This window comes from Rhipicephalus microplus, chromosome X (genome assembly GCF_043290135.1).
Source record: "Rhipicephalus microplus isolate Deutch F79 chromosome X, USDA_Rmic, whole genome shotgun sequence".
NCBI lineage: Eukaryota > Metazoa > Arthropoda > Arachnida > Ixodida > Ixodidae > Rhipicephalus > Rhipicephalus microplus.
Window position 1 is genome coordinate 5,939,169 of NC_134710.1, and position 25,591 is coordinate 5,964,759.

Below are 25,591 nucleotides of genomic sequence, written 5' to 3' on the forward strand. Positions count from 1 at the left end.
CGATGCCATGCTAATGAAAGGAGATGGCATTCATTCTGAAATTACCATGATTGAAACTCGGGACGGTGGGTATCATTAGATGCCCAACGTCCTAACGACTTAATGAATGTATCGTTTAGTGCCGTAGCACAAAGATGGTCTGGAACAGAATTTTCAGTGGGTGTGAGCAATGACATTTTACTGGTGTTGGCTGGTTTCATTATACTCCAGAAGCGTTTAGGTTTAGTCTTCAAGAAGTTCGGCAGGGTCATGTTGAATAACAAGAATTTAGTAGACTTCAGTGCTCGCAAATGCGCTTTACATTTGATGTCCCAAAATATGATGTGAATGTGTTTTATGTCCCAAAACCACAATGCGATTGTGAAGGATGCCGAAGTGGAGGGATCCAAATATTTCGACCATTTGGCGCTCTTTAACGAGCACTGACATTGCACAGTACGCGGGCTTCTGGCATTTCACCTCCATCGAAATGTGATGACCACCGAGCCCGGTTTCAAACCTCGCGACTAGGTTTTGTAGTCAAGGGGAGGGGTTCGGGGATTCAACCCCCCACCCAGAATTTTTGCTAGCATACATGCAACATGATGCATGAGCCTACATCAAGTATAATGGACCTCCCCCCCCCCGCCTCCGGATGTTCTCATGAGCAGCCGAGTGTTGTAATCACTATTTCACCATGGCGGACCGGAGAGTTAAATGCAATATCCAAAAAAATGCCCTATACACAGCAGAGAAAGAAATTCGCTATTTAACAAAGGCAAGGAGAGCCGAGTTTGTGCGATGAAATACAATGCAACAGTGGAGCTGAAAATGAAAGCAAACAAAATAAGCAACTAGATGATGCGCTCGCATGTCTGAAATCTACAGAAAACAGCAAGCGTCCATGTTGAACGCTGACGCATCGCCTTGCTGCTGCCATTCAATGAAGTGAATGCCTGCGCATTCTCCTGAAGGCGCTATAAGCATTGTGGGAGGGCTTCGAGGTGAACACCATTGGCGACGGACCAGGGAGAGTTCATTTCTGCCTTTGATGTAGTGCTGCAGACGGTTTTGGCACATTCTACTAGCGTACAAGTATGTGCTGTATTGAAAAAGATCAGGTGTGCTCGGCTTCCGCATCTCGGCAGCGCTCGCTTTGCACTCATTCGCACCGGCCAAGGGGCGGTGTTAGGGGTGAGGGTGGCGGTTATTGTTACCGATTATTCAAAACATATTAATTGATTAATTTGATGAGTGAGAAGCCAGAAATTGATTATGAAGAATTAATTAATAATGCACCTATAATAGAATAATTGTTCGATTTTACCATCCCTACCGCAGCGTACGAAACTGCTGTTGCGGCAATGCGATAGCGATCTACGAGCTCCGAGGGCACACTGCTAACACAGCGGTAGATTAAAGGCAATGAAGATTTAAATTAGGCTAGAAGCGTTTGGGCGTTCCTCTCCAAATATTCTAGTAACGTAGCTTCACGCTTTTGCGGCAGCCAGCTGCTTCGTCCCCTCCATTCAGGTGCCCCAGGAAGACACACCAGTTATTTTTGCCGAAATGATTTTGCTAGTTGTTTTCATGATGGGGAATTCGGGGAGTATTTGCGCTCCCCCTTTGAGACTCGCACCTTAGTTGGAAAACCCTACCCTTGTGTGTTTGGCCACTCCAAGCCACTATAAGACCGCTACGCCGATGTTCACGCTTCCGGGGCTTTCACGACTCCCCTCCCCTATTTTTTTGCAATGTTTTTGTTTTGTTTGTTGTTTTTTGTAAAAAAAGGACGAAAAATAAATCAATGCGACCTCCCCCCTCCCCCGCTATTGCTGAAGTCTCACGGATTCAGAATCCTTGAACTTGGCAAGTATGGACAAGGCTCTGGCAGCACTTGAAACATTTGTTGAGAGCACAGTCAGGTTGTGTGGACGGAACAATGTGCTGCTGAAAATGTAATCTTCAGGGATACCTTCAGGCAGCGATAACCAAGGACTAGCCATGTGCTACCTGCAAGTGTAGTTCAACCGGTTCAGAAATAGCCTGAACACCTGCAGCTGTATGATGCATCAGAGTGGTTTTTAAGGATGAACTGGCAAAATAAGTTGAACCAAGCAGAGGAGTTAAAATCTGGGCAAGTTGGTTCATGATACTGGAAGAACCAAGGCTACAAGGATATTATACTCCTGATCATGCAGTCATGAGCAACAGTGAGAGGGTGAAAGCTTAGCCTAGCTAAGACCAGCTACCCTATTTACTTCAATCTAGACCGACGTTTTTTTTTTCTAAAATACAAACTATCTGTGAAAGTTTGCTTGGATTCTAGTACCATGGTTTGACGATAGCCACCACATTTGTAAAGGTCCGGATGCGCTAGCGGCATGATGGCTTGCTATGTGCCAATGTTAGGCTGCCGTGTGCAGGCAATTCTATGACTGCACAGGCAATTAGGCTGCCGTGTGCAGTCATAGGCTCCTTTTCGCAACATCTTATGGTAGTGCTACATGGTGGCGTGGGCGCCCAGGCGTAGCTAGAGTCACTGGTAAAAGTTTTTCAGTGCCACAAAGGTAGGCTGAACATGGGCAACACTGAGTAGCAGCAGCTATTTCCCTTCTAGGCTATCCAGCGCGTTGCTAGCGTCTGTGGAGACCAGATCGATCTTTCCGCCTCGATGCTATGTTATGGTGGCGGGAACTGGAATGTGTGTTTGTGTGCTTCTTCAAGAGGATATAAGAAGTGATTTTGAGTCATCAGTGGCTGTGAATGAACTGCTCAGTAAGTGGTGTGATTGTGAATGCAACGTGTGGTGATTTTGGTGTGGTGATTTTGGTTATGTGTTTGCAAACTCTTAGTGGCTTCATCAGTCTCATTTTGTGTCCGGACGTGCTCACTAGGTATGGAGGTGTATGGGCTCAGTGACTTCTTGTAAAATACCATTGTCATGAACATGTAAACTGGTGGTAGAAGAGGGTGAAGAAGAGGAAGAAATGAGAGAAAAGAATAATATCAATTGAAAAAATAAAGAATAAGACCATACATTGAAGCAGGCCAGGTGGAACAAAAACACAAAGAGGAGGAGGTTAAGGAAGGTGCATGAGAGGCGACGTGGCCGGCGGAGAGAAGAGAAGGAAAAGAAAGGGGCTTGGAACGACAAGAGCCAGATGTGCGGTGACAGCGGTACTGCATTCGACGGAAGTCCGCCAGCCGAGCTCATGGCCAAGTGCCCCTGCTTTCTCAGCAACGTCCTGTGAGCTGTGGGGTGCGACCAAGAGGAGCACAGCCAAGCGACGTCATCCGTGTGAGGACGCGGGAGATGTTCTGTGACTTCGCTCCATAGAGTGTACATCACAAGGACGAGCGATACAGCTGCTACGGGCACCCTAAGCAGCAGTCAGGTGATATAGCCGGGACCCGATGCTGTAGCCGACAGCCGTGCACCTGGGACGCAATGGACTTCATAGATGTGACGAGCCTTGATGACTAGACTCCAGAGCCGTCACCATATCAGGCCTTGCACCTGTACTGTAAATATATTTTTCTAGGCTGTGTTTATAGGGTGTAAGGGACCGTTGTAGTTTAGCTTTCGTGTATTATGCTATGTGGGGTTTTTCATAATTGTTTGTTTTTCTTATTTTTGTACTCCTTTCATTCTTGTGTCGTGCTTAACATCTAGAGACCATGACAAAATAGTGGTGAGCCAGCCAGGATTGAGTATCTTTGATAATTGGTCTATCAGTCACAGGAGCATGTACTACGAAAAATTGTTGGGAATTGCGACGGCGTTGGGGCTCATTCGATAGAAGTCACTTACGTTGTTCGAGCGCGCGGAAAAGGAAGCTCGCCAGGTGCGTGAATCTGAGGCAGAGGTATGTTTCTTAAAGTTACACTTAGCAGACGTGTCTTGCACGAGAGACGATGATACTAGATCATCCGTTTCCGTTGAACAAGAGATTCCTAGAGTGAAGAGCATTTGTCTGCGCAACCTAATGGCTTCCTTTATGAAAAAAGGGAGAATCTGGATGCTTATCTGCATCGATTTGAAAGAGTTGCTTTGGGACAAGGATGTAATAAAAGTGAGTGGGCGATGACACTTAGGTTGTGTTTGGTTTTGCGAGGCTGTGAGCGTATGCCTGCTTTCGAGTCGATGAACTATGAAAAAGTCAAGAATGTGTTACTTCAGCGGTTTAGGCTGAATACTGAGGAGTTCAGCAAAAGATTTCGGACATACAAGCCCAAAGACGATGCAATGGAAAAACAGTTTATCTAGCTATTTTGACAGGTGGATGGATATGGCTGAAACGACTAAAATGAATGAAGGTGTGCGTGACTTCATGGTTAGAAAGCAATTCCTTGCTTGTTGTCACTCAAAGTTATGCATCTTCCTAAAGCCAAGAAAGTGAGAGTCACTTGATGAAGTAGCCGACCACTCTGACCATTATATAGAAGCCCAGGGAATCAGAAATTTAGGAGATATAAACAAAGGCAGGGTCAGAGAAGAGGAAAAGGAGGCGAGTTTCGAACTCTTAAATAATGGACGTAGGCAGCACCACCGTTTTTTCTTGCGTAATCGCTTTGGTCATCAAGCCCGTAACTGTCGATTTGGAGGTGTTGTACAACAGGAAAGTGGTTATTGTCAGATATGTAGTGTGTGGGGTCATAAGACTGAGGAATGCTGGCAGAAACCCCTAGGTCAAGCAGATACAGTACTGGCTCACGGAGAAGTAGATGAAAATGACATGAAAGAAATACACCGAATAGTGCAAGTGCAGTGGTAATCACAGCTGGCCTAAATAAGAGCAATATGCCGATTGTCGAAGGGACAGTGAACGGTAAACCTGTGTCAGTACTTTGAGACACTGGGGCCAATACGGTGCTGGTTAGAAGACGTTTGGTAGACAACAGAGAGTTTACCGGTAGGACATTACACGTGGTGCAGGTAGAGGGGTCAAAGAGATGATTGCCAGAGGCGAGGATATCGTTAGATACCCCGTACTACTCGGGACGTGTAGGGGAACTGTGTGTAGACGAGCCTTTATATGACGTAGTTTTAGGAAATGTGAGCAGCCACTGCAACAAAGGAAAATGTTGAGTCCGCGCGTAAGTGGCAGCAGAGAAAAGACGCATGAAGGAAAGAGAGAAGCAGCAGTTTCAAAGGAGGTGGTAGCTGAAAAAGAGGAAAGACAGGAGCGTAATGCGACTGCAATGCTGGATGATTTAGGCATGTCGGCGGCTGGGTTTGGTAAAGAGCAAAAGTATAATGAGTCACTGAAGTATGCTGTACATAGGGTTGGAAGTAGAGCTGTGCGCCACCGCCGCCGCTCATTATTGCTCACGCCGTTCGCGCCGCCGCCGAAGGTCCGAAAGAGACCACGCCGCTGCCGAACGATATTTTGCGCCGCGCTGCTGTTTGTCATATATTTACCCGAGCGCGGAATCTGGGCGTAAAACGCATCACTTCACCTGCTTTTCTGTAGCTTTAAAATTTCTTAGAGTGGCATTTGCGGTGTCATGACTGCTCTGTTGTTTCCGTGTTTGCATGCGCTGTCTATGTAGGGCCCTAAAACATCTTCTGAAGATACGCAGTCGAGCGTGATATTCTTTCTTGGCGTTTCTCACTCATTTAGCACCCTTCATGACGCCAGAGCAGCGATTCACGTGATATAATTAAGGCAAATGCTCTAGAATGGTCCATATACGAGAAATGTGAGTTGCCTTATAATTGTTTCGATGCTTTCACCACCCACGGATCCGCAGAATTATCATGCGCGATGTACTTGCGATATTGCTGCATTTTGTGAGTTTTTGATTGCTCAAGTGGAAATGAGAAGAGTGTAGCCGAGAAGTTCAAAATCCTGATAGAATCAACACTTAGCGCACACATCGCACACATGCTTCATGAAGACATAAATGCCGAAGAGCCTGAAAGAATTGTAGTAAAGAGAGTGTATGGCAGTGCAATTCAAAACGAAACCAAAAAAGGCTCCGCATTGTTTTGTTCTCCCAACGGATAAATTTTTCACAGCGAAGACAACCCAGCTCTCCATAACAAGGGCCAGCCTGCTGCGATGGTTTTTCTATAATTTTTATTCCGAGAAAAACACAGGGTGTTAAAACAAATGTGTCCAATTTTATTTGAAAATCACAGAAAGGAGGCACCTGCAGACTACCTGCAGTGTTGCTTTTACTTTGCAAGAAGGTATCTTCAATGTATGTACAAACAGTAATTACGGTAGCAATTACATAAATTAAGACAAATAACTTTTTAACCAGCGGAAATAGCTGATCGAGTCCAATGTACGAACTAAAGTACTTCCTACCGTGTGCTCAGATTTGGTTGCATGTTAAAGAACCCCAGGTGGTCGAAATTTCCGGAGCCCTCCACTACGGCGTCTCTGATAATCATATGGTGGTTTTGAGACATTAAACCCCACATATCAAAGTACTTCCTACGAATAATCCACAGCTACTTTGGCATTTCGGAAAGGCTGACACTGGTAATTGCCGCAGAGTGATGAGTTGTGACCAATTTAGCTGGTGAAACCCAAACCGACGCACTGAACAGCGCATCTACCATTCACCTCGACAACGCCCTCAATGAGGACAGTTTTCCTCACATTGGGGAACAGGAATAAGCCAATGTCGATAAGCGGCCACGAAGCGAAGTGTCTAGATTGACGGTTTATAACGGCGAGAGAATTAGTGTCGTCATTGAGGGCTTTGTCAAAGTGAATAGTAGATGCGCTGTTTGAAGCGTCGGTTTCGATTTCGCCCCATAAATTATCCAGAACTCTCAATTTCGCGGTGATTACCAGTGGCCGCCTTTCCAAAATTTCAAAGCGGCAGTGGAATATCCGTAGAAAGTACTTTAATTCGCCCATTGGACTCGATAGGCTATTTCCACTGGTTAAAATGTTAGTTGTTTGTCTTAATTTCTGTAATTGCTACCGTAAATATTGTTTGTACATACATTGAAGATACCTTCTTGCAAAGTAAAAGCAACACTATAAATACTGCCGTAAATACTGCCTGTAACACTGTAAATACTGCCACTGTAAATTTCTGTAAATACTGCCGTAATTAATGTTTGTACACATCTGAAGATGCCTTCTGCCGAAGTAAAGGGAACACCGCAGGTAGCCAGCAGGTGCCTCCTTTCTGTGATTTTTAAATAATATTGGACACATTTCTTGAAACACCCTGTATATAAACCCTGTTTACAGACTTTCATCATACCCGTCATGTTTCGTATAATGTCCAAATAAATTACTTTTGTATGCACACTTTATGTTGTTCCCGCGGATGAAATCTCACGAGCGCTATAGCGAGGAACACTGCGGAAGCATAAATGAAACAAGCTGCCCATCTCCATCGTACGGATAAAATCTCACGAGCGCTATAGCGAGGAACACTGCGGAAGCATAGATGAAACAAGCTGCCCATCTCCATCGCACGGAGGGCGCGTGCGATAAAATCACTCCGCGTGCGATGCCTACCGTCGATTGCTACGAAGCATTGTGAAGGGATACTCAGGTAGCAGGCTGCGTGGCTCGATCCGCATCTGTGAACTTTGATTATAAAGGCGTGGTCCTGAGTGCTAAGAAGACATAATCCATCTCACTCATAAAGCGCTTATGCAAGAATAGTGATCATAAGTGTAATCATAATGCTTTTTGAGTTAATGCATTGAAAAGTAAATATAAGCTAATATCAAGAGTCTAAGAACTACTAGTTCTGCGATGCCTTCGCTACACTTAGGAAAAAAATCCATTTACGTTCTAGAGGTCGATTAGTTCTGCATAGTCCATGCCCCCATTGTTTATTCTTAATGGCCAATCCTCCTCAAATCTGGAAGCTATAGCAAATTCTTTTATTGACTTCAAATCTGTTTCTTTTTCTACCATTAATGGCATCACTCCTTAATTTTGCACGTACAGCAAATTACCTGCTCTTCTTAATCTTCAATTGAGCTCCCTTGAAGTGCATAATCTAATAGTAATTTTGAAGTTACGATACACTCTGCTGGCACAGATTGCATGCTAAATATATTTCTAAAGTGGTACTCAGTGTGGCATGCTAATTATCTTACTGTAATATTTAAAAAGGTGAATCTCTCCAACAGTTCCCCAACTGCGGATATTATCACACGTTGTGCCCTTAAGTCCGGAAACAAGCCAATAGCAAATTATAGAGCAGTTTTGTTGCTTTTTATACCAGCTTCACACTTTTGGAGCAAATAATCAACAACTACGATGTAGAATACCTAAAAGCACACAACCTTTTTTCCCTATGGCTACACAATCGCTTGAATTTACGCACGATGTTGTTGCTTTTCTTAACGACAGGAGACAGGTTTATGCCGCATTTATTGACTATTCTAAAGATTTTCAAATAGTTTGCCATGCCAAACTTCTATTTTCTTCACAATTTTCGCGACAAGCTGGTTGATTAGATAGCAAATTACTTGCTATCGCCCTCAAAATTCGTTACATTTAACCACGCAAAGTCATCTCACGTAAGTAAACAACAGGAAGAGGCAACAAGGCTTGGTGCTTCATCTTTCTTTGTTTACTATTTATATAAATGACGTAGCCGAGATTATCTGTAGCACCCAAATTAAACTTGAAATGTATGCAGACTGCGTTATCTGTAAAATCATCTCTAATACTCGAGATCAAGATACACTGATTGCTGGTTTTTTGTTTCATCCTTTTGTCACAGGAGCGAAACATACTGATTGCTGTTTTTTTTTTTTCATCGTTTTCTAACAGGAGCGATACATGGCAATTGTCTAGTAACTGCGAAAATACCGACCTTTTCAAATAAGAAATGGCCTCTTCATTTTACATATACTAATGACGGTGTAAGTCTAGTACGTGTCACGGAGCTTAAATACATTGCTGTAACTCGCCCAACAAATTTAAAATGGCACAGTATTTCAAAACAGTATGAAATCTTCGAAAACATTGGTATCTCCGACACACGTGAACTAACTAGACAAAAGGATGTGGACTGACAGCGTATAAGATTTTGGCCAAACTGAATAACGGTTGGTTGTTTGGTGACCTGACCACAGACATGATATAGCTATCATAGAATATTTCACAGCGCAACAGGTTAGAAATGGACAGCGCTGTGTCCCTTCTATGTCCGTCTCTAACTCGTTGCACTGTAAAGTATGCGATGAACATCGACCAACTTGCCCAACTCGCGACTCTGCATTAGTATGATATAGCTATGTGAAAGAATGTTAAAAAAGCAATAAGGTTTATATTTTGTTTCTATACCAGCGTTTCTTCTATACACTTCGAATGCACATGTTTTATTGCTGCAGCCTCTCTCGAACATTGGTGCACTTGAAATCGTGTGATCCTTCTGCGTAAATAGGATAGTTTACAAAGGTTCCAGTGTTCTAGCACCCGTATCCTTCGTTGTATCTTCTGCACACTTTACCCAGTGATTCGAATCTACAAGTATTGTCTTGTTAGATTAATTAAGAATTGTATTCGTTTTCTTTTGTTGTTTGATTTTCTGCGGAACGTGCATTTTTTTAATCAGCTTGATGGGTATATGCACAGACTTGGTTCTGAGCTATTGGAAAAAAAAGACTTGCGTGAACATGTATTTTGACAAATTGTAGCTCTTAAGGTGCTGAACATCTGTATTTACACCTGCTATGTATCGAAAACTGAAAGAGAAGTATTTGTAAATAAATAACATTAACTGATGCTGCTGTCACTTCAACTGCTTCGCCCTTTCGGGGAAACAAATTTTTTTCCCCAAAACTCAAAGAACAAGTTGCTATCTCCACCAACTCTTGTGAGGACCATGCCCTCTGGGATGAACTCGGCAACAAAGAACAGCAGTGCAGCTGACGATGACGACGGCATCAAATAAACGTGTATGCTTATGGAGTGTACGTTTATCCAATGCTTATGTTGGGCTTCCTGCTGATGAAACGGCGTTTCTTTCATTTGGCCAAAATTTCTTTTTTTTCCTTTTCTGGCCTTGTGAATTTCGGGGGTAGGCCTGCGATGGAGGGTGCGCCAGATTCGAGTAAGTATGGTATGTGCCCACAAGATCTGCTGTTGACTCAGGGTTGTGTGACTTAGTGCAAGCTGCGCTTTTTAGCTAGTCAACCAGACTTTGCTGTCCAGGGCTTGCAGCATTTACCATCACTGAAGACGTAATGTGATGGATACTGCTGCGCTGCAGTGGCAATGTATGGTACAAATGAATGGACCTATGTTATTTTTGCTTGAACATAAGAACTGTGGCTATTTTGGCATTATCCTAGTAGTGGTCAGCATGTCGATGGTGCCAGCATGCCACACTTGCTCTTATTTATGTTAGTTGTGACACAGGCTAAATCAGTTTATCATTATTTCTGGCATTGGTTATTGTTGACATGCACATTTTCATCTTGTTCTTGTTTTGAGACTGAATAAACAAACACAAAAACACAAGCTTGCCTGAGACTGTTTTTTCAGCGGCTCAGTGCCCACATTGTCTGCTCTCATTCCTGTGGGTCAACAACAATGTACAGCCTTGGCCACGTCTGTGTAGAGCACGCGAGAAGCCGGTTTTCGCTCTGTGGGGCGAAACCTTGAGGCCGTTTCGGGCTCTGAAGTGCTGTATCAGAAGCATGTATGGCCTAGCTGTCGCTGACCACAGCCCGAAACGGCCTCGAGGTTTTGCCCCGCAGAGAAAAACTGGTTACTCGTGCGCTCTACACAGATGTTGCCGCGGCTGTACATGCCAGGCAAATTGGGCATTTACCTCCACTAACCACCAGTCAGCCAAGAAAAGAGCGCAGGGCACACGGGTGGAAAACACCTACAAAGATATGCGAAGCACATGCGGCTAGTCAAAGAAGCATGTTGGCAAATTGAGAATGAAGCAAAAGATGTGTATTTTGTAAATATGCTTTAAATTGAAGTGAACGGTATTATAGAAAAATTCAATTTAAGGGGTAGTTTGATGAAAGTGACTTCCTATTAAAAAATTCAAAATGCCGACTTTAACTTATGCTGCAACTTGGAGAATGGATTGGTCTAAACTTGGTCTAAACATGAAATGTTAAGGAAAGCGAGTCTTTATTGAAGTGCCAAAAGGCAGTCGGCCTTTTCAGTCTCGGTCACGGGTCAGTATTTTCAGACACGGGTCAGTATTTTAATGAGGCACAAGCAATCCATACTCCAGTTTGCTAGGGCATTGCTTCAGGTCGTAGTGGCTGCAGTGATATTCAACTTTGTTCGGCAGCAGATGGAGGTACTATGAAGTCTGTGTCACAGCTGGCATTTCACTTGGCTGCTTAACCATCAACTCTATGTTGGGGCTGCGAAAACAAGTGTCAAATATCCTTGCATCCGTCGCTTGAGCAACAACAGGAAGAGCTCCGTCACTGGCAAATGTGAATGAGTTGAGGTTGCCTTTCACTTCTTCACTGGCAACTTTATGCTTCACCTCAAGGAAATTGCTGCAAGTTTGGCCATCATAGTCAGTCTCACTTTCACTCGTATGCATAGCAGTTGGCATTGTGCAAAACAGGTCACAGAAAGCACATGCATAACAAAGCACCTGAAAAATGGCTGTCTACGCAGAGACTCTGAGAGGTGCGCAGTGGGCATTGAAGTGACTAGACCTATTGATTGAACCGTGACTGAACTACGTAACTGCTGACTCAAAGGGACAAGCTCGGGCAGTGCAGCAGAGCAGTAGTAGTGTGACTTGAATAGTGATTGAGTGACCTTGTTTGCTTTAAGTGGGGCATAAAAGTATTCTTCAACTAATTCAGCTAAAATTGCATGTACATGGGTCAGGACTAGGGAAAATTTTGGTGGAAAGGAAAATTTAAACTAAGTGATCTTATTCCAACAAGTGTCTATTGTACTATGTTGTTCAGTGTAAAGATGACGCTTGGGCTAAATACAAGACTCTTTCTGGAAGGACATTTCTGTTTTAGTGGCAGGGTGTGTCAAGCTTCTCTGCTTGGGTCAAGCTTTGCAAACAAGGAACTTAGCTGTTCATTCACCTTCAAAGAACGCAAATATGTTTTTATTGTTCCTTGTGCATTTTTTCGATGCCGTTACTTAAACTGCCCGTGGGAACTGTACAGGAATGTGAAAATCGGTTGGCTTTGCAGAAGCTGAGCAAGGAGCTGCGAGAGGTGAAAAGTCGAGCACAGGCTCATCGGGAAGAGCGAGAGGCCCTTTCGCAGGAGCAGTCGTCTGCGTTAAAGGAGAAGACCCGACTGGAGCTCACCATCAAGGACCTTCGCGATGAGGTCGAGGGAGATGACTCGTCTCGGAAGCGTGCCGAGCGGGAGCTGGCCCGCCTTCAAGAGACGGTGGCACAAAAGATGTCATTGCTTGATGGCATTCGACCTCAGTATGAGGCACAGAAAAAGAGAGAGGAGGAATGCACAAGAGAGTAAGTAAATCATACTAAGAGTAGATGTTTTTTTAAAAAGCTATTTTTGTTTTTTACTTGCTTTTGTTTAGTGTTTCTACTGTTGAGAAAATCGACGTTGTGAGTGTACACCACTGGAAATAGGTTAAAATTGTGCATAAATGGTATGAGGTTGTCGTCAAGACTTGAAAGTGTGCTGTCTTTCAGAGCTGCTCGGCCGATGCCTTTGCAGATGATGTAATATCAGCCAAGGCTTATTTTCCAATGCTTCAAGGCTTTCCACATTCTTATGCTCTTGGTCGGTGGCATTGCTGCACCTGCCAAGGTAGGTGCGCATCTTTCGCACGCATTCCATGATGTCGACATTGGAAAGAGATTATGCGGGCTGGCACACGGGCACGGTCTCGGCATCATCTTCGCCATTGGCATCCTCGTCACTGGCGTCCTCATCACCACGAACGGCGCTGACGATGTCATCGATTGTCAGTTCGGCTGACGTGGGCGCTTCATTGTCGCACTTCTCAAAGTCCTCGAACATCGCCGAGGCATCCATCGCAAGTTTTTCAGCGACTTCTTGCCACATGCTGCTCGCAACGCTTTTTTCGCTGCCTTGTTCAGAGTCAACTTCGTGTGGAAGAGATACTAAGCCTGGCTTTCTCAAACAGTTCTTGATGGTGGTTGCTGTAACATTCCACCAAGCCCCGAGAACCGTTTCTGCAGCCTGTCGCACACTGATTGAAAGAGGCAGCTTCAGCCAAAGATTAATCAGCAATCGCTGAACGAGGTGTTTGCGGTATTTATGACGCCTCGGTCGAGTGGCTGTACCAACGAAGTGCGGTTGGGCGGCAAGAATTCTAGCTCCACATTAGTCAGCCTAGTATTCACAAGATGCGTCGAGCATTTGTCAGCGATAATTAAGACTTTCTTGCCTGCTCGTCTTATCTCGTCGTCCACCTTTATTAGACACTCAGAAAAGAGCTCTCGCGTCATCCATGCGCATGAATGGGCCCGATAATTGCACGGCAATGATACAGCGTTCTTCATGCACCGAGGCTTCTTGTATTTACCAATCACCAACGGTGTCAGCTTCTTTGTGCCCGTGGCGTTGTAACAGAACCACACCGAAATACGGGCTTCGGATTGCTTGCCGCCGTTACAGCTGCTCCCTTTGGAATGCATCTTTTATTGGGAAGCATCTGATAGAAGAACACTGTTTCGTCCGCATTGAAGATATCACCTTCAAAGTATGAAACGACGATTTCTCGTAACTTATCGTCCCTCCATGCAGCAGTGCTTGCTGTGTCTGCCGCATTTTGTTCGCCTGACACCACTTGCCAGGTGATTCCGTTCCTCTCACGGAAACGATGAAGCCACATCGCGCCTGCTTCGAAGTCTGTGATGTCTAGAGCAAAAGCCAATTGCCAGGCTTTTTCCTGCAGCATACTGTATAAACCGGAATATAAGCCGAGATATTTTCAATAAAAAAATAGTTTTTTCATTCGATTTCATATTTTCAATAAAACAACGAGCTAAAGTGGCCCCTCGTCTTATATAGCCGTATCTAGCGGATATCAAGAAGGTCCTGGGCCTACCCATACATACCAGCACCGAGCGTCTGCTTGAGCTTGGCATACACAACACGCTCGAAGAAATAGCAGAAGCCCAAGAGAGAGCACAGTTTGCAAGGTTATCTACTACAAGGTCGGGGAGAATGATCCTGCAGGAGCTGGGCCAACACCCAATAGCAATCAGACGCAATTACAATGATATCCCTGACAACATCAGGGAGACTATCACGGTATCTCCTATACCGAGAAACATGCATCCAGAACACGTCGGAAGAGTAGCGAGGGCCAGGACTATACTTTGTCAAGTCTCAAACGAGGAACGAGGGGTCGTATTTGTTGACGCGGCTTCCTACGCCAATGGGAAAGCGTTTGTGGCAGTGGTAGTCGATGGGGCTGGCCATGTCGTCAACTCAGCGACGGTCAGGACGAAAGACCCAATCATTGCGGAACAAGTGGCCATCGCCTTAGCACTCAAGATGGATAACATTGAAATCGTCTACAGTGATTCCATGGCAGCACTACGGGCGTTCGCCAAGGGGACGGTCTGTGAACAAACGCTGAAAATACTGCAAGGCAAGAACATAACACATCATCTTCTGAGTTGGTTCCCAGCTCACCTTGGACAAATCAACGATTCCCCTCCCAATCTCAACGAAACTGCACACGAGGCGGCGCGAGAACTCTCCAACCGCGCCTCCCCGGGGATGCGTTCTACCGGTGAAGGGGATAACCGGGAAATTCTTACAACATATAACGAGCTTACTAAACATTTCTACCTGTCTAGAAGGATTTTCCCTCCACCTCACAAAAATCTAACCCGGCCCCAAGCACTTACATTAAGGCTTTTGCAAACGCGGATGTACCCTACTTTGAAAATGTTACACATCATGTACCCTGACCTATACCCAAGTAATCTTTGTCCACATTGTGGGGAAATAGCTTCATTAGAACACATGCTCTGGCAGTGCACCAAATTCGCTCATTTATCGCACATCACCTCTGCCAGATGGGAGGCGGCAATCCGCAGCTCGTCCTTGGCAGATCAGCTCTGGGCTGTCCACCAAGCCCGCGAGGCGGCTGAGGAGCTTGGCATCTCAGTCCCCACGTGGGAGCTGCCCGCAACACAGTGATCTGTGTTTTGGAGGACCAAATAAAAGTTTATCCAATCCAATCCAATAGCGGACAGTGCACCGCTATCTGGCAACATGTGGCTTGCATGTACATGAGAAGCTCGACACGGCCATAATTGCATTCAAATCCAATAGCAGGTTGTTCTTTTTCTTTTGTCTGTTTTTTTGTGTTCGTGATTTGCCTCCGATCTGTTCTAAGTTCTCGCTCCGCTTGACCTTATGTTTCATTTTTAGTGGTCTTTTTTTTTTTTTTTTGTTCACTGAATATGAGTAGCGGTACGAGAAGGCAGTACTCAGCTGCATTTAAACTAAGGTTGTTGAGTTCGCAGAAGCGAATGCGAATATGGCTGCTCAGCGCTGCTTTGGTGTATCAGAAAAAAGCGTGCGCTATTGGAGGGGGCAGAAAGGGAAGCTGCAGATGTGCGATCCTCGGAAAATGTCATTTCGTGGGCGAAGTGCGGTTCATTCGCAGCTGGAACTTTGTCGCGCTCGCTGCCAGTGACCGTGGATACCATTCGCAAGAAAGCTGTGGAACTCGCTGGCGAAGCTAGGCTCACGAGAGAAGAGTTTTGTGCACCAAACTCTTGGGTGCCTCGATTCATGAGACACAAAGGATTTTCTTTCCGGTGGCGCACATCCATCTGTCAGAAGTTTCCAGACGAGTTCGAGGACAAGCTTATAAACTTTCAGGGCTTCATGAACCTACTTCGGTAGCAGAACAACTACATGATGGGGCAGATTGACAATGCCGATGAGACCCCGTGTGGTTTGACATGCCTTCATCGACCATGATCATGCAGTGTGGCGCCAAGGATATGAAGTTTTTGTCCACTAGCAATGAGCACTCGTGCTTCGCCGTCATGCTGGCATGCATGGTAGATGGTAGAAAGCTTCCGCCCTTCATCATTTTCAAGCCTAAGACAATGCTGAAGGAAGTGTTCCCTTCGGTGTTGTCGTTCGCGTCAACAAAAAGGGTTATATGGACGAGGCCATGATGCTCGAATGGATGCGAGTAGTCTGGAACCCTCAGCCAGGTGCACTGCTGTGTCTTTGCAGCATGCTAGTGTTAGATGCGTTTTGTGGTCACTTAACCGACGCTGTGAAGCGTGCACTGGGCGATGGAAAAGTGGACCTTACCGTAATACCAGGTGGTTTGACGTCCACCCTCCAACCGATTGACGTTGGGCTAAACAAACCGTTCAAGGACCGAGTGCGGCTGGAGTACCAAAAGTGGATGTCCGGCGACAACCCAAAGACACCGACGGGCCGCCTACAGAGGCCTCCGCTTGCGGCTGTTTGTGGCTGGGTGCTTTCCGCCTGGCGTTCCTTGCCAGATTTCATGCTGGAAAATGCTTTTAAGAAATGTTCTATCAGCAACTCGCTGTATGGCACGGAAGACAATGCACTGTGAGAGGCGGCCAGCAACAAACTCTCATCTTCAGAAGACGGTGGTGCTTCGTCTGACGAATAGGAACAGTTGCGAAGATGGTTGAGGCGAGCTCCGACGATCGAGGTGTGATGCGCCCAACTCGCAAATAAATGTCGATCAGCAATTTTGGGTTGTTTTCCTTTTTTTCTTTTTCGGTAACATGAACTTGGGGGGGTCGACCTATATTCCCATTCGACCTATAGTCTGGTTTATACGGTAGGTCCCAACACTGGCATATTTTGAGAACGTGCGTCTTGAAACCACGTGAGCACTCCAGCATCTACCGTATTTACTCGAAAATAGGTCGGGCACGAATATAGGTCGACCCCTAATTGTAGCGCTCTATGAGAAATTAAAAAAATATTCGTATATAGGTCGACCCATATTTTTATTAGTAGTGGAAAATCTGAAACATACCACAACTTTATTCACAATAAGATTTTTTCCGCTCTATAGTCACTGTCAGGAGTGTCTTCATCGTCAGACTTGTAAGTGGGGGGAAAGTGGTCGTCGTTAGATTCTTCGCAGGCCCCTTCGGCATCCCAGATGACATTGTGCTTGCTGCCATAAAGCGCATTTGAAATGCTACACTTCTTAAAGGCGGTCAGGATAATTTCTGCTGGCAAGTAATTCCATGCGTCCTTCACCCATGTCGCAACCACACTGAGAAGAGCTTTCTTGCGACGCCCCATTGGGGTCATGGCGGCATCGTCCTCCGCGGGCCACTCTTTGTAGTACTTTGCGACAGCGACACGGTCCTTAAATGGCTTGTTGCCGGCTACATCAAGAGGCTGTAGCTAAGAAGTCAAACCGCCTGGTACGATGACCAGGTCTGTGTTAGCCTTCGGCAGGGCCTCTTTGATGCCTGGGCAAATGTGGCCTCTGAATGAGTCTAGAACCAGCATATTTGGCAGGTGCAAGTTTGCTTCCGGTTGCTTCATCCAAACCCCCTGGATCCACTTTTTGACCATCGCCTCATTCATGAACCCCTTTTCATTTGCACAGATGATCACGTTCGTGGGGAACTTCTCATTCTTCGGGAGCGTTTTGCGGCGAGATACAATGTATGGCAGCAGTTTCTTCTCATCTGTTGTGCAGCGCAGCATCACAGTGAAGCACGAACACATAGTTCTTGCCACTTTTCCACCTCATGCAGAGGCTGTTCTCCTTGGTTTGTGTAGTTTACTTATATATATCATTGAAAAGCTTGACTTCTGCGCTTTTCAAGTATGTCTATTAAAATCAAGTCAGCCGCTACCGTTTGGAGATGGCAAAGCAACAATAAGTGCTATTTACGTGGTTGGGGCTGACTGCCTCAGTTGTGACCATTTTCCTGAAAAGCTGCTACAGTTGTATCGTTGTTTCTTGTATAGCGCATTCAGGACATATTTATTTATTTCCTCAACGTAGCAAATTTATGTAGGACTTCTACTTTACTGTTGGTCATCTTTTGAAAACAGCCAAATTTATTAACTCTAGCTGTAGACTGGCCGGTAACTACTTGCTAGAGGAGGTTCATTTTCGGGATGTACATAGCAAACAACATCCCCTATCTGTGTGTTTAATTTAATTTTTTGATGCACTATGGTGTTTTATTTGCAGTGATCCGAATTGGGCAATTTTCTCAATACTAGGGCGCATATCTGCCCATTTTCATGGAAAGATACCGAAGATCTAGAGCTGATTTTGCACACAGATAAACTATTGGCTCTGATCTATTTCTTCAATGTAGCGTTATTAAATAAAGCTAGCAGAAATGCGAGAAACGGAGCTCGTGAATTGTCCAAATTTATCATGCCCCGAAAGCCTTAATAGTCTCCAAACTGCGTTCAAATTTCAGCATGTATAGCTCACTATACAATAGTTCCCACCTCCTGATATAGGTATACACAGGAATCATGCACAAACGCTGCATAATTACTGAGAAATCTGCTTTAGTTTCGCCATTACAACGAAAACCTTTGTCTGGTGCCATATAGATGGACAAAACGAAAGCAGTGCATTAAAAAGTTCTCTGTCTTCCCGAGGGTGACGTGTAAAACATTTCAGCTCAAAGAAGAAAGTTTTCTAACTTGAAATCATGTACCCTTTATGTCCCCATCCAACTAGCCCAGGACCGCCCCCTCTTTGAACCCGCCTTTTCTTATTGCCTCCCCTCAGAGGGAGAGCTGACCCGCAGGTCGCGGGATCGAATCCCGACTGCGGCGGCTGCCTTTTCGGTGGAGGCGAAAATGCTGTAGGCCCGTGTGCTCAGATTTGGGTGCACGTTAAAGAAGCCCAGGTGGTTAAAATTTCCGGTGCCTTCCACTACGCCGTCTCTCATAATCATACGGTGGTTTTGGAACGTTAAACTTCACATATCTATCAAAACCGTGGTCGCGGGGGCGTGACAGCGATCTACGAGCTCCGAGGGAACGCGGCTAACATAGCGGCAGATTAAAGGCGGTAAATACGTCACAAAAAAAAAAAAAAGTCAGACGCATTTTGGCGCTCCTGTCAAAGGAATCTAGTAGTGAATAAAACTTTGACCAGCACTTGTGCGGCAACCAGCTGCGCCGTCCCGTCCGTTCACGTGTGTCCCAAAACGACATACGTGAGTTGTTTTGAGGGAAATAGATTCTGCTAGTTGTGTTGATTTTTTGAGACTCACTGTAGTGGAAAAATCGTTCCCTCATGTGTTAGGCCACTCTAAGCCGCAACGCTTGTGTTGGCACTTGCGATTGAGACCCCCCCACCCTCTTTTGTTTTTGTGATGTTTTTGTTTGTCCTTGGGCTTTTTTTTTCATGCTCAAAAAAAAAAAAATAGGGTCAAATAACTCGCTTTACCGAATAGTTTTCTCGGAAACCGCGTCTATGTCCGTGTCGTTTGCTCATCGTTTTCGATGCCGTGCGCGCGTGCATAGTTTTACTGCGCGCGCATGGTGTGTCCCCCGACGACGTTCAGCTTTGCTTTTTTTTTTAAACGATAGCAATTATGTATATGGGCTGTTTCGGCTGGGTTTTTGCTGCCGCCGTCTTCATTATTTGTATATGTATAATATATGTAGACGTACCTATATATAGGGAAACTCAAGAGAAAAAAAAAAGCCACCCGCGCTCGGCGCTTAGCTCGTCACTACGCGCCGACGGGCGCTTATCTCCCACGCGTACTTTGCCTCACGAATGCGGAGGAGGGAGAGGGGTTAGATGCTTGTGCGCTTGCGCTTATCTTTTTTATTGGATTTGAGAGTGCCAGCGCAAGGGATGACGACTCTGTAATCCCTTGCGTTGGCACTCTCAAATGCAATAAAAAGGTATTGTGGCTGTCATATTCAGAAACCCAGTGCAGAGAACCTGTCTGTGACATCATGTGCAATAAACTGAATAAATACAAGATGAGCCACACATAAAGGGATAACAGAAAAACTGTTTTGTACATGCTGACTTCCTTTCTGTCATTGCTACGAAGCAAACTCCTCAACAAATATACACAACCTCAGCGTCATTCCAATGTGGGCCAGTCGAACTACGGCGCAGCAAGGCAGCATCTCGTGAGAGTAACTCATCACAGTCAACTGGGCTTGCTGTGTAGATCTAAACTTGATAGATTAGGCTGCAAACCATCGTTCGCAGGCGTCTTTCCGGACGCGTGGGACGGCACGTGCCGAGGGCGGAAGCCAGCTAAGTGGAAATTCGGCAGGATATGCCCGCTCGAAACAGCCGTGTCTTGGTATACCTTAGAAGGTCATGTGTTGCACTTTTTAGCTGGAAAAGGCAGGTCTTATTCTCAAGTACGACAGGTGAATTACCATTGCAGTGAAGCGCAGAAACACCTGTCTGTATATTTTTGAGCACTCCAAGTATTCAGGGATACCCCACGACAGCGTTTCCCATAAGTTGATCAAACTTGCTCCAAGAGGTTGCGGGTGCTCACGAACACTTGAAGCTGGCTGTGCGTATACATCAATGGTTTCAATAAACCACAAAACCAAATTGTATTTATTGCATTGATAACTGCATAAACACAGCGCTGGTTCTTGTAAATATCGGCCAGTAATAACCAAGTGAATCAGCATGAACTGTTAGAAAGGTATTTGCGGCAGAAATAGTAAGGAGGTGCTAGGGTCATTTCTTTTTCTTTTTTTTAGTGGAGAGCAGCCTCGACAAGTGAGTTCCTTCATGATGACGGGAAGGAGGGTATTCATACGCTGTGTTTTGACTGCGATGCTTTATGCGGTGAGAGGGAGAGCAAAGTATGGCAGGTGGACATATGTTACCGTAGACAAGAACCGCGCTCAAATTTGTCCGTGTGCGTACCGGTTAAGGTGTCCTTTTTGAGCAGACAGTTATCATTAGTGTCATGGTAGAGAGTGGTCGGAATCAAAATGAAAACGTTATTTCTTTATGATGACAGCTGTCTGGCTCAAGAATATTTACTTATTTATTCAGTCAATACTGCCGACTTTTATGCGAAGTCGTTGGCAGGACAATATCTCAACTGAACGGTAGCCAGCATTTAATGAGGCAGGAGTAAGCGACAGCGGAGGATCACACATGTGCACCGAAGGATGTCTCATGGTTTGATTGAGACGTGGCTTCTGCGGGAAAGTTTGTCAGCCAGTCGCTCATCCCACCACTGAGTGTCATGCAGAGCAGGTGGCCAGTGAGGAAGGACTGGTCGACAGCCTGCTAACCAAAACTAAACTTTAGTGGTTTTCAGCGTTATTGTTCCTCGCGTGAAAAGCCCAGTGCCGCAGCAGACGCGGACTAGTGAGCATGGATTTTAGAGGGAGAGATTTAGGTGCTGTTGAAGGGGAGAAAGAAAAAAGCCCCTACTGAATGGCTCATTTCTCAAACAGTGACAGCATGCTTCCCCCCTCCTAGGCGCGCCAGCAAAAGTTCGGGTGTTTGACCTACGAAACGTTCTCCTTCTATCGTGGCGGCGCCTGGTGTTGTTTTCGGCGTTACTGGCAAGATGGCGACAGTGGAATCGCCACCTTATTTCGGGGTTTGAAGCTCGCCTCCTGTTACTCTTCTCTGACCTTGCCTTTGTTTTTATCTCCTGAATATCTGGTTCCCTGGACTTCCACATAATGGTCATAGTGGTCGGCTACTTCATCAAGTGACTCTAGCTTCCTTTCCTTTAAAGAGACGCATAACTTTGGCTGATAACAAGCAAGGAATTGCCCTCTAACCATGAAGTCACCCACACCTTCATACGTTTTAGGCGTTTCAGCCATATCCATCCATCTGTCAAAATAGCTAGACAAATGGCTCACAAACTTTCTCGTTTCCCCGTCTTCGGGCTTGCATTTCCGAAATCTTTTGCGAAATTCCTCAGCATTCAGCATAAACGGATGATGTAGCACTTTCTTGATTTTTTCATAGTTCATTGACTCAAAAGCAGGCATTCTTCCAAATACGCTCAGTCTCACCAACCAAATATAGACTAAGTGCTGCGCCCACTCACGTTTAGTCCATTCCCGCGTCTGGTGCCTCTCCTTTACTCATAACTAAAAGACCGTGTTATAGGCAAATGCCTATTTCGTTCCTTGCCTTCCTATCGTGCCATTTTAGTATATGAGCATGAATGAGAGGTTAAGAAGGTTTTTTATAGTGTTTTTATAGTGCTTGTAAATGCCTATTCTTGATGTTTGTGCCTAAATGCCTATAAGTGGCTATAAATGCCGATTTCCCAAATCAACCCCTATATGAGTGCTATTTAAGCCCAAATTTTGTTTTCAAGCGTGGTTTCAAACCGTTATTCATGTAAAAAAAAAAGGCAACATTAATATTTCCAAATAATACAAGGTTCAGCAAGGTTCTGTAGTTCTAACAAATTCCACAAAACAACCGCTAACTGCAGTGAAATGGCATTCGCTGCCCACCATACGCCTCAGAGCTGACATGAATGAATGGAGGAGGAGCATGAGGAGTGCAAAAGATTATTTCTGCAGCCCTGAGTGGAAGCACGTCTCAGCGTCTGCAGGCGAAATGAGAAGAGATAATTAAAGATGGGACAAAAAAAAAAAAAAGATTGGGGTCTATGGCTGAGGAGGCGGCGACTGTCTTCTACAGACAGCTGTCCAGTGTCCTGAAGGAACTGAAGAATCGCCTTGAAAACCTAGGTGTTCCGGTGGGAAAAGAACTGCAGGTTTTTCTGTGCAGCTGCGAGTAGGTGGAGAACGAATGAAAAGCCATGAAGGGCCACTCGTGTAATGCTCATGTTGATTCAGTGGTAGGGTAAGCTGTCAAATCGTTATATTTTATACAGCAAAGCCCGAGACAGGCGCTGGCATGTTTACAATGAACGGTGCATACATTCGCCCTATGCCAGAATGCGCTTGTGCCGTATAAGAATCCTTGAAATATGTCTTCAAGTGACAAACATGAAAAAATACAGAACAGGACTTGTTTCGAGGACTTTATGAATGCTGTCACTTTTTCTGCCTTGTATTGATGGGATGGGGGGCTAGTCAAGCTGCGTTTTTTATCGCAGCTTTTTTCCCCGCATTCCACACCACACATTGTATGGTGTAACACTGTAGCAAAATAAACTTCAAACTTCAAACAGGGCTGCAAGGTTTGTCCTAAGCCATTACTCAAAAAATGACAGCTGTGCCAATATGAAAAATGAACTAGGACAGGAAATACTATCATCACGGTAAATGAACTACGGTTACAGCTTCTATGTCAAGCATTTCATGGTAAAGCTCGCATTCGAAAATGAATGTACCTAGACAGTCCTCTGCGCGCAATAGTAATCATGATTTTAGAATGTTGTATCAGATCTAATGTTTATATTAATTTGTTTTTTTGTTAGTTTCATGCCTGAATGAAATGGCTTGTAAAAAAAAAAAAACAAGTGTGCTCTGTCAATGAAGGCATGTTTCTTTGATATTGTAACCTCTATGCTGCAGCGCGTTCGGGTAAAAAATGTGATGTTCACGTGGCTTTTGTTCGGTTTGTAATTCACTTCTTTAGGCAACCCTCTCGAGGTGACATAAGAAGTTGTAGTTAGACACTAAAAGTTCTTGCATGCACAATGAAAAGCATTCTACCACTGTGACTTTTCAAATTGGTTCGCTACGAGCCATGAAACCGTGATGCGAAGAGGCAAGCTTGAATCTCTTGCCTCTCGTCCACGTAGCCATCGTGAGCCTAATTCCTTCCCTGCTCTCTTGGGTATTGGGGCTGGAGGATCACATGATGCATAGGCACCAAGAACATCTTGCATAAAGAAAGGTCAATGTGCGCATTAAGTGCTCCAGCCTAGCTAAGCACGTACGCCATTGATGTTGTGTCGTTTCGGCGTTCTGTATTACCCGTTTCTGTGGGATGGATTAGTCGGTGCACATACTTTTGTTAGAGGCTGGCATAGATCGTGTATCGTGACCGTGATACAGGACGTCGCTCCTCTGAAACTTAGGTCAAAGATGATGCGCCAAACACAAACTAAGTGTTGTCAGGGTTGGCGAAGGCAAGACGCATGAGCGGCGAGAAGACGAACACAAGCGAAATAGGGTAGTAGTAGTAGTAGTAGTAGTAGTAGTAGTAGTAGTATATAGTATTAGTATTAGTAGTGGTAGTATATGTGGTTTCACATGAAAAAACCACGATATGATTATGAGGGATGCCGTAATGAAGGTCTTTGAAAATTTTCACAATCTAGTGTTTTTTAACGTTCACTGACATCGCGCAATACGCGGGCATCTACGTTTTCGTCTCCATCTAGATGTGCCCGCCGTGGCCGGAAACTAACCCGTGACATTCGGGTAAGCAGCGGACCACCACAGCCACTGGTACACCGAGGCGGACGCGAAACGAGGGCCGATTAGTGTATAGCATCTCACGGCCATTGAAAACTAATAAAAAGCTGACATTTTGTTTGCATGTTTTATCATTTTTCTCAGCTTTCATTTTTGATACCCATTTTGAAAGGGCAGCACAAAGACACAGGGAAAAGAAAGACGTATAGAGAAAAAAGCGCTCTCATTCTTTTCCCTCTGTCTTTGCGTTTTCCTTCCAAAATGATATGAAGCAGCTTGCCCAAACCAAAGTACTCCTCATTCATGCTACACGACAGAATGCACAAATTGCACATACTAACTAGAATAATGTCACGTGCAACGCTCTTAATGAGGTATCGTTCAAAATGCAGGACATAATCAGGAGACCGGACATTTTTCGTCTGTTTTTCCAGATAAAGCTAGCATTTAACCAAGTTCTGATGAATAGTATACAGTGAGCAACGTCAGAGCGCCAATGTCAACGTGAAGGAGCGACGTATAAGCAGGGCCTTTCCTTGCAGTATGTCAATCCCTCCATTTTGGGGTGCATGCCCGCGAGAAGGGCAAGTGGCATTCAGTAGAAATTTTGTGTTTTTCCGTGACATATAGCCTTGGAAATCTTAACAGACGTGATCCCAAGTGCCCTGTGCATCCATTACGCTCGTCAGCTCGACATACCCAAACCTAGTGAGGCGCCTTCTAAGGTGTTCATCGACAGGTGAGAAATTGATTTTACGTGATTAGACCTGGCATCTCTTCCTTCTGGGGTATCAGTAGTCTGGTTATTTGCTCCTGCACTGCCCTTCCCAGCCACAACAAAAGGAAGGAGACCCAGGAGAGTGTTTATTGGACAGTGGACAATTGAATCGCAATGCTAAACAATGAAATGAAAGAACGTAATCTGCGTTGCGACATATTTTTTTAAAATTGTATCAATTTTTGCAGAAATTTGTTGTGCCTATATTTAGAATTTTCAAGGCCTAAAATGGTGTTTTACCTGCCTGTCTTTGACGCCTAAAACACGCTCTTTTAGTTCCTAAAAATCAAGCCTCTACTCATGACATTGCGCCATGTCTGTGTGTATGTTTTTTTTTCCTTTGGGGCCTCCGAGAAGGAAAGCTCATTCCTACCCCGTTTTGAATCTCGAACGCCATAGTCCGATCTCGAAGTTGTTTAGGTGTGCCGTCGATTCAGCCGGTAGGAATCCGCTGCTACTTCTTCGTCGTGATTCGCGACCTGACTTCTAAGGTAACAGTGCATGATTCGCGGCCTGACTTCGTTTGGAAGTACGAATCAACTGAAATG

The 25,591-nt window shown here is 45.0% G+C and overlaps 1 protein-coding gene across 2 annotated transcripts in view; it reads left to right on the forward strand.

Annotated features, from left to right (window-relative positions):
* SMC3 (structural maintenance of chromosomes 3) overlaps window positions 1-25,591 on the forward strand; it is a 310,016-nt gene that overhangs the window by 31,130 nt on the left and 253,295 nt on the right. For both annotated transcript variants that reach the window (XM_037426550.2, XM_037426551.2), the window contains exon 10: window positions 12,125-12,411. In XM_037426550.2, coding sequence (XP_037282447.1) covers window positions 12,125-12,411 — 287 coding nt within the window. The remainder of the gene's footprint in view (window positions 1-12,124; window positions 12,412-25,591) is intronic.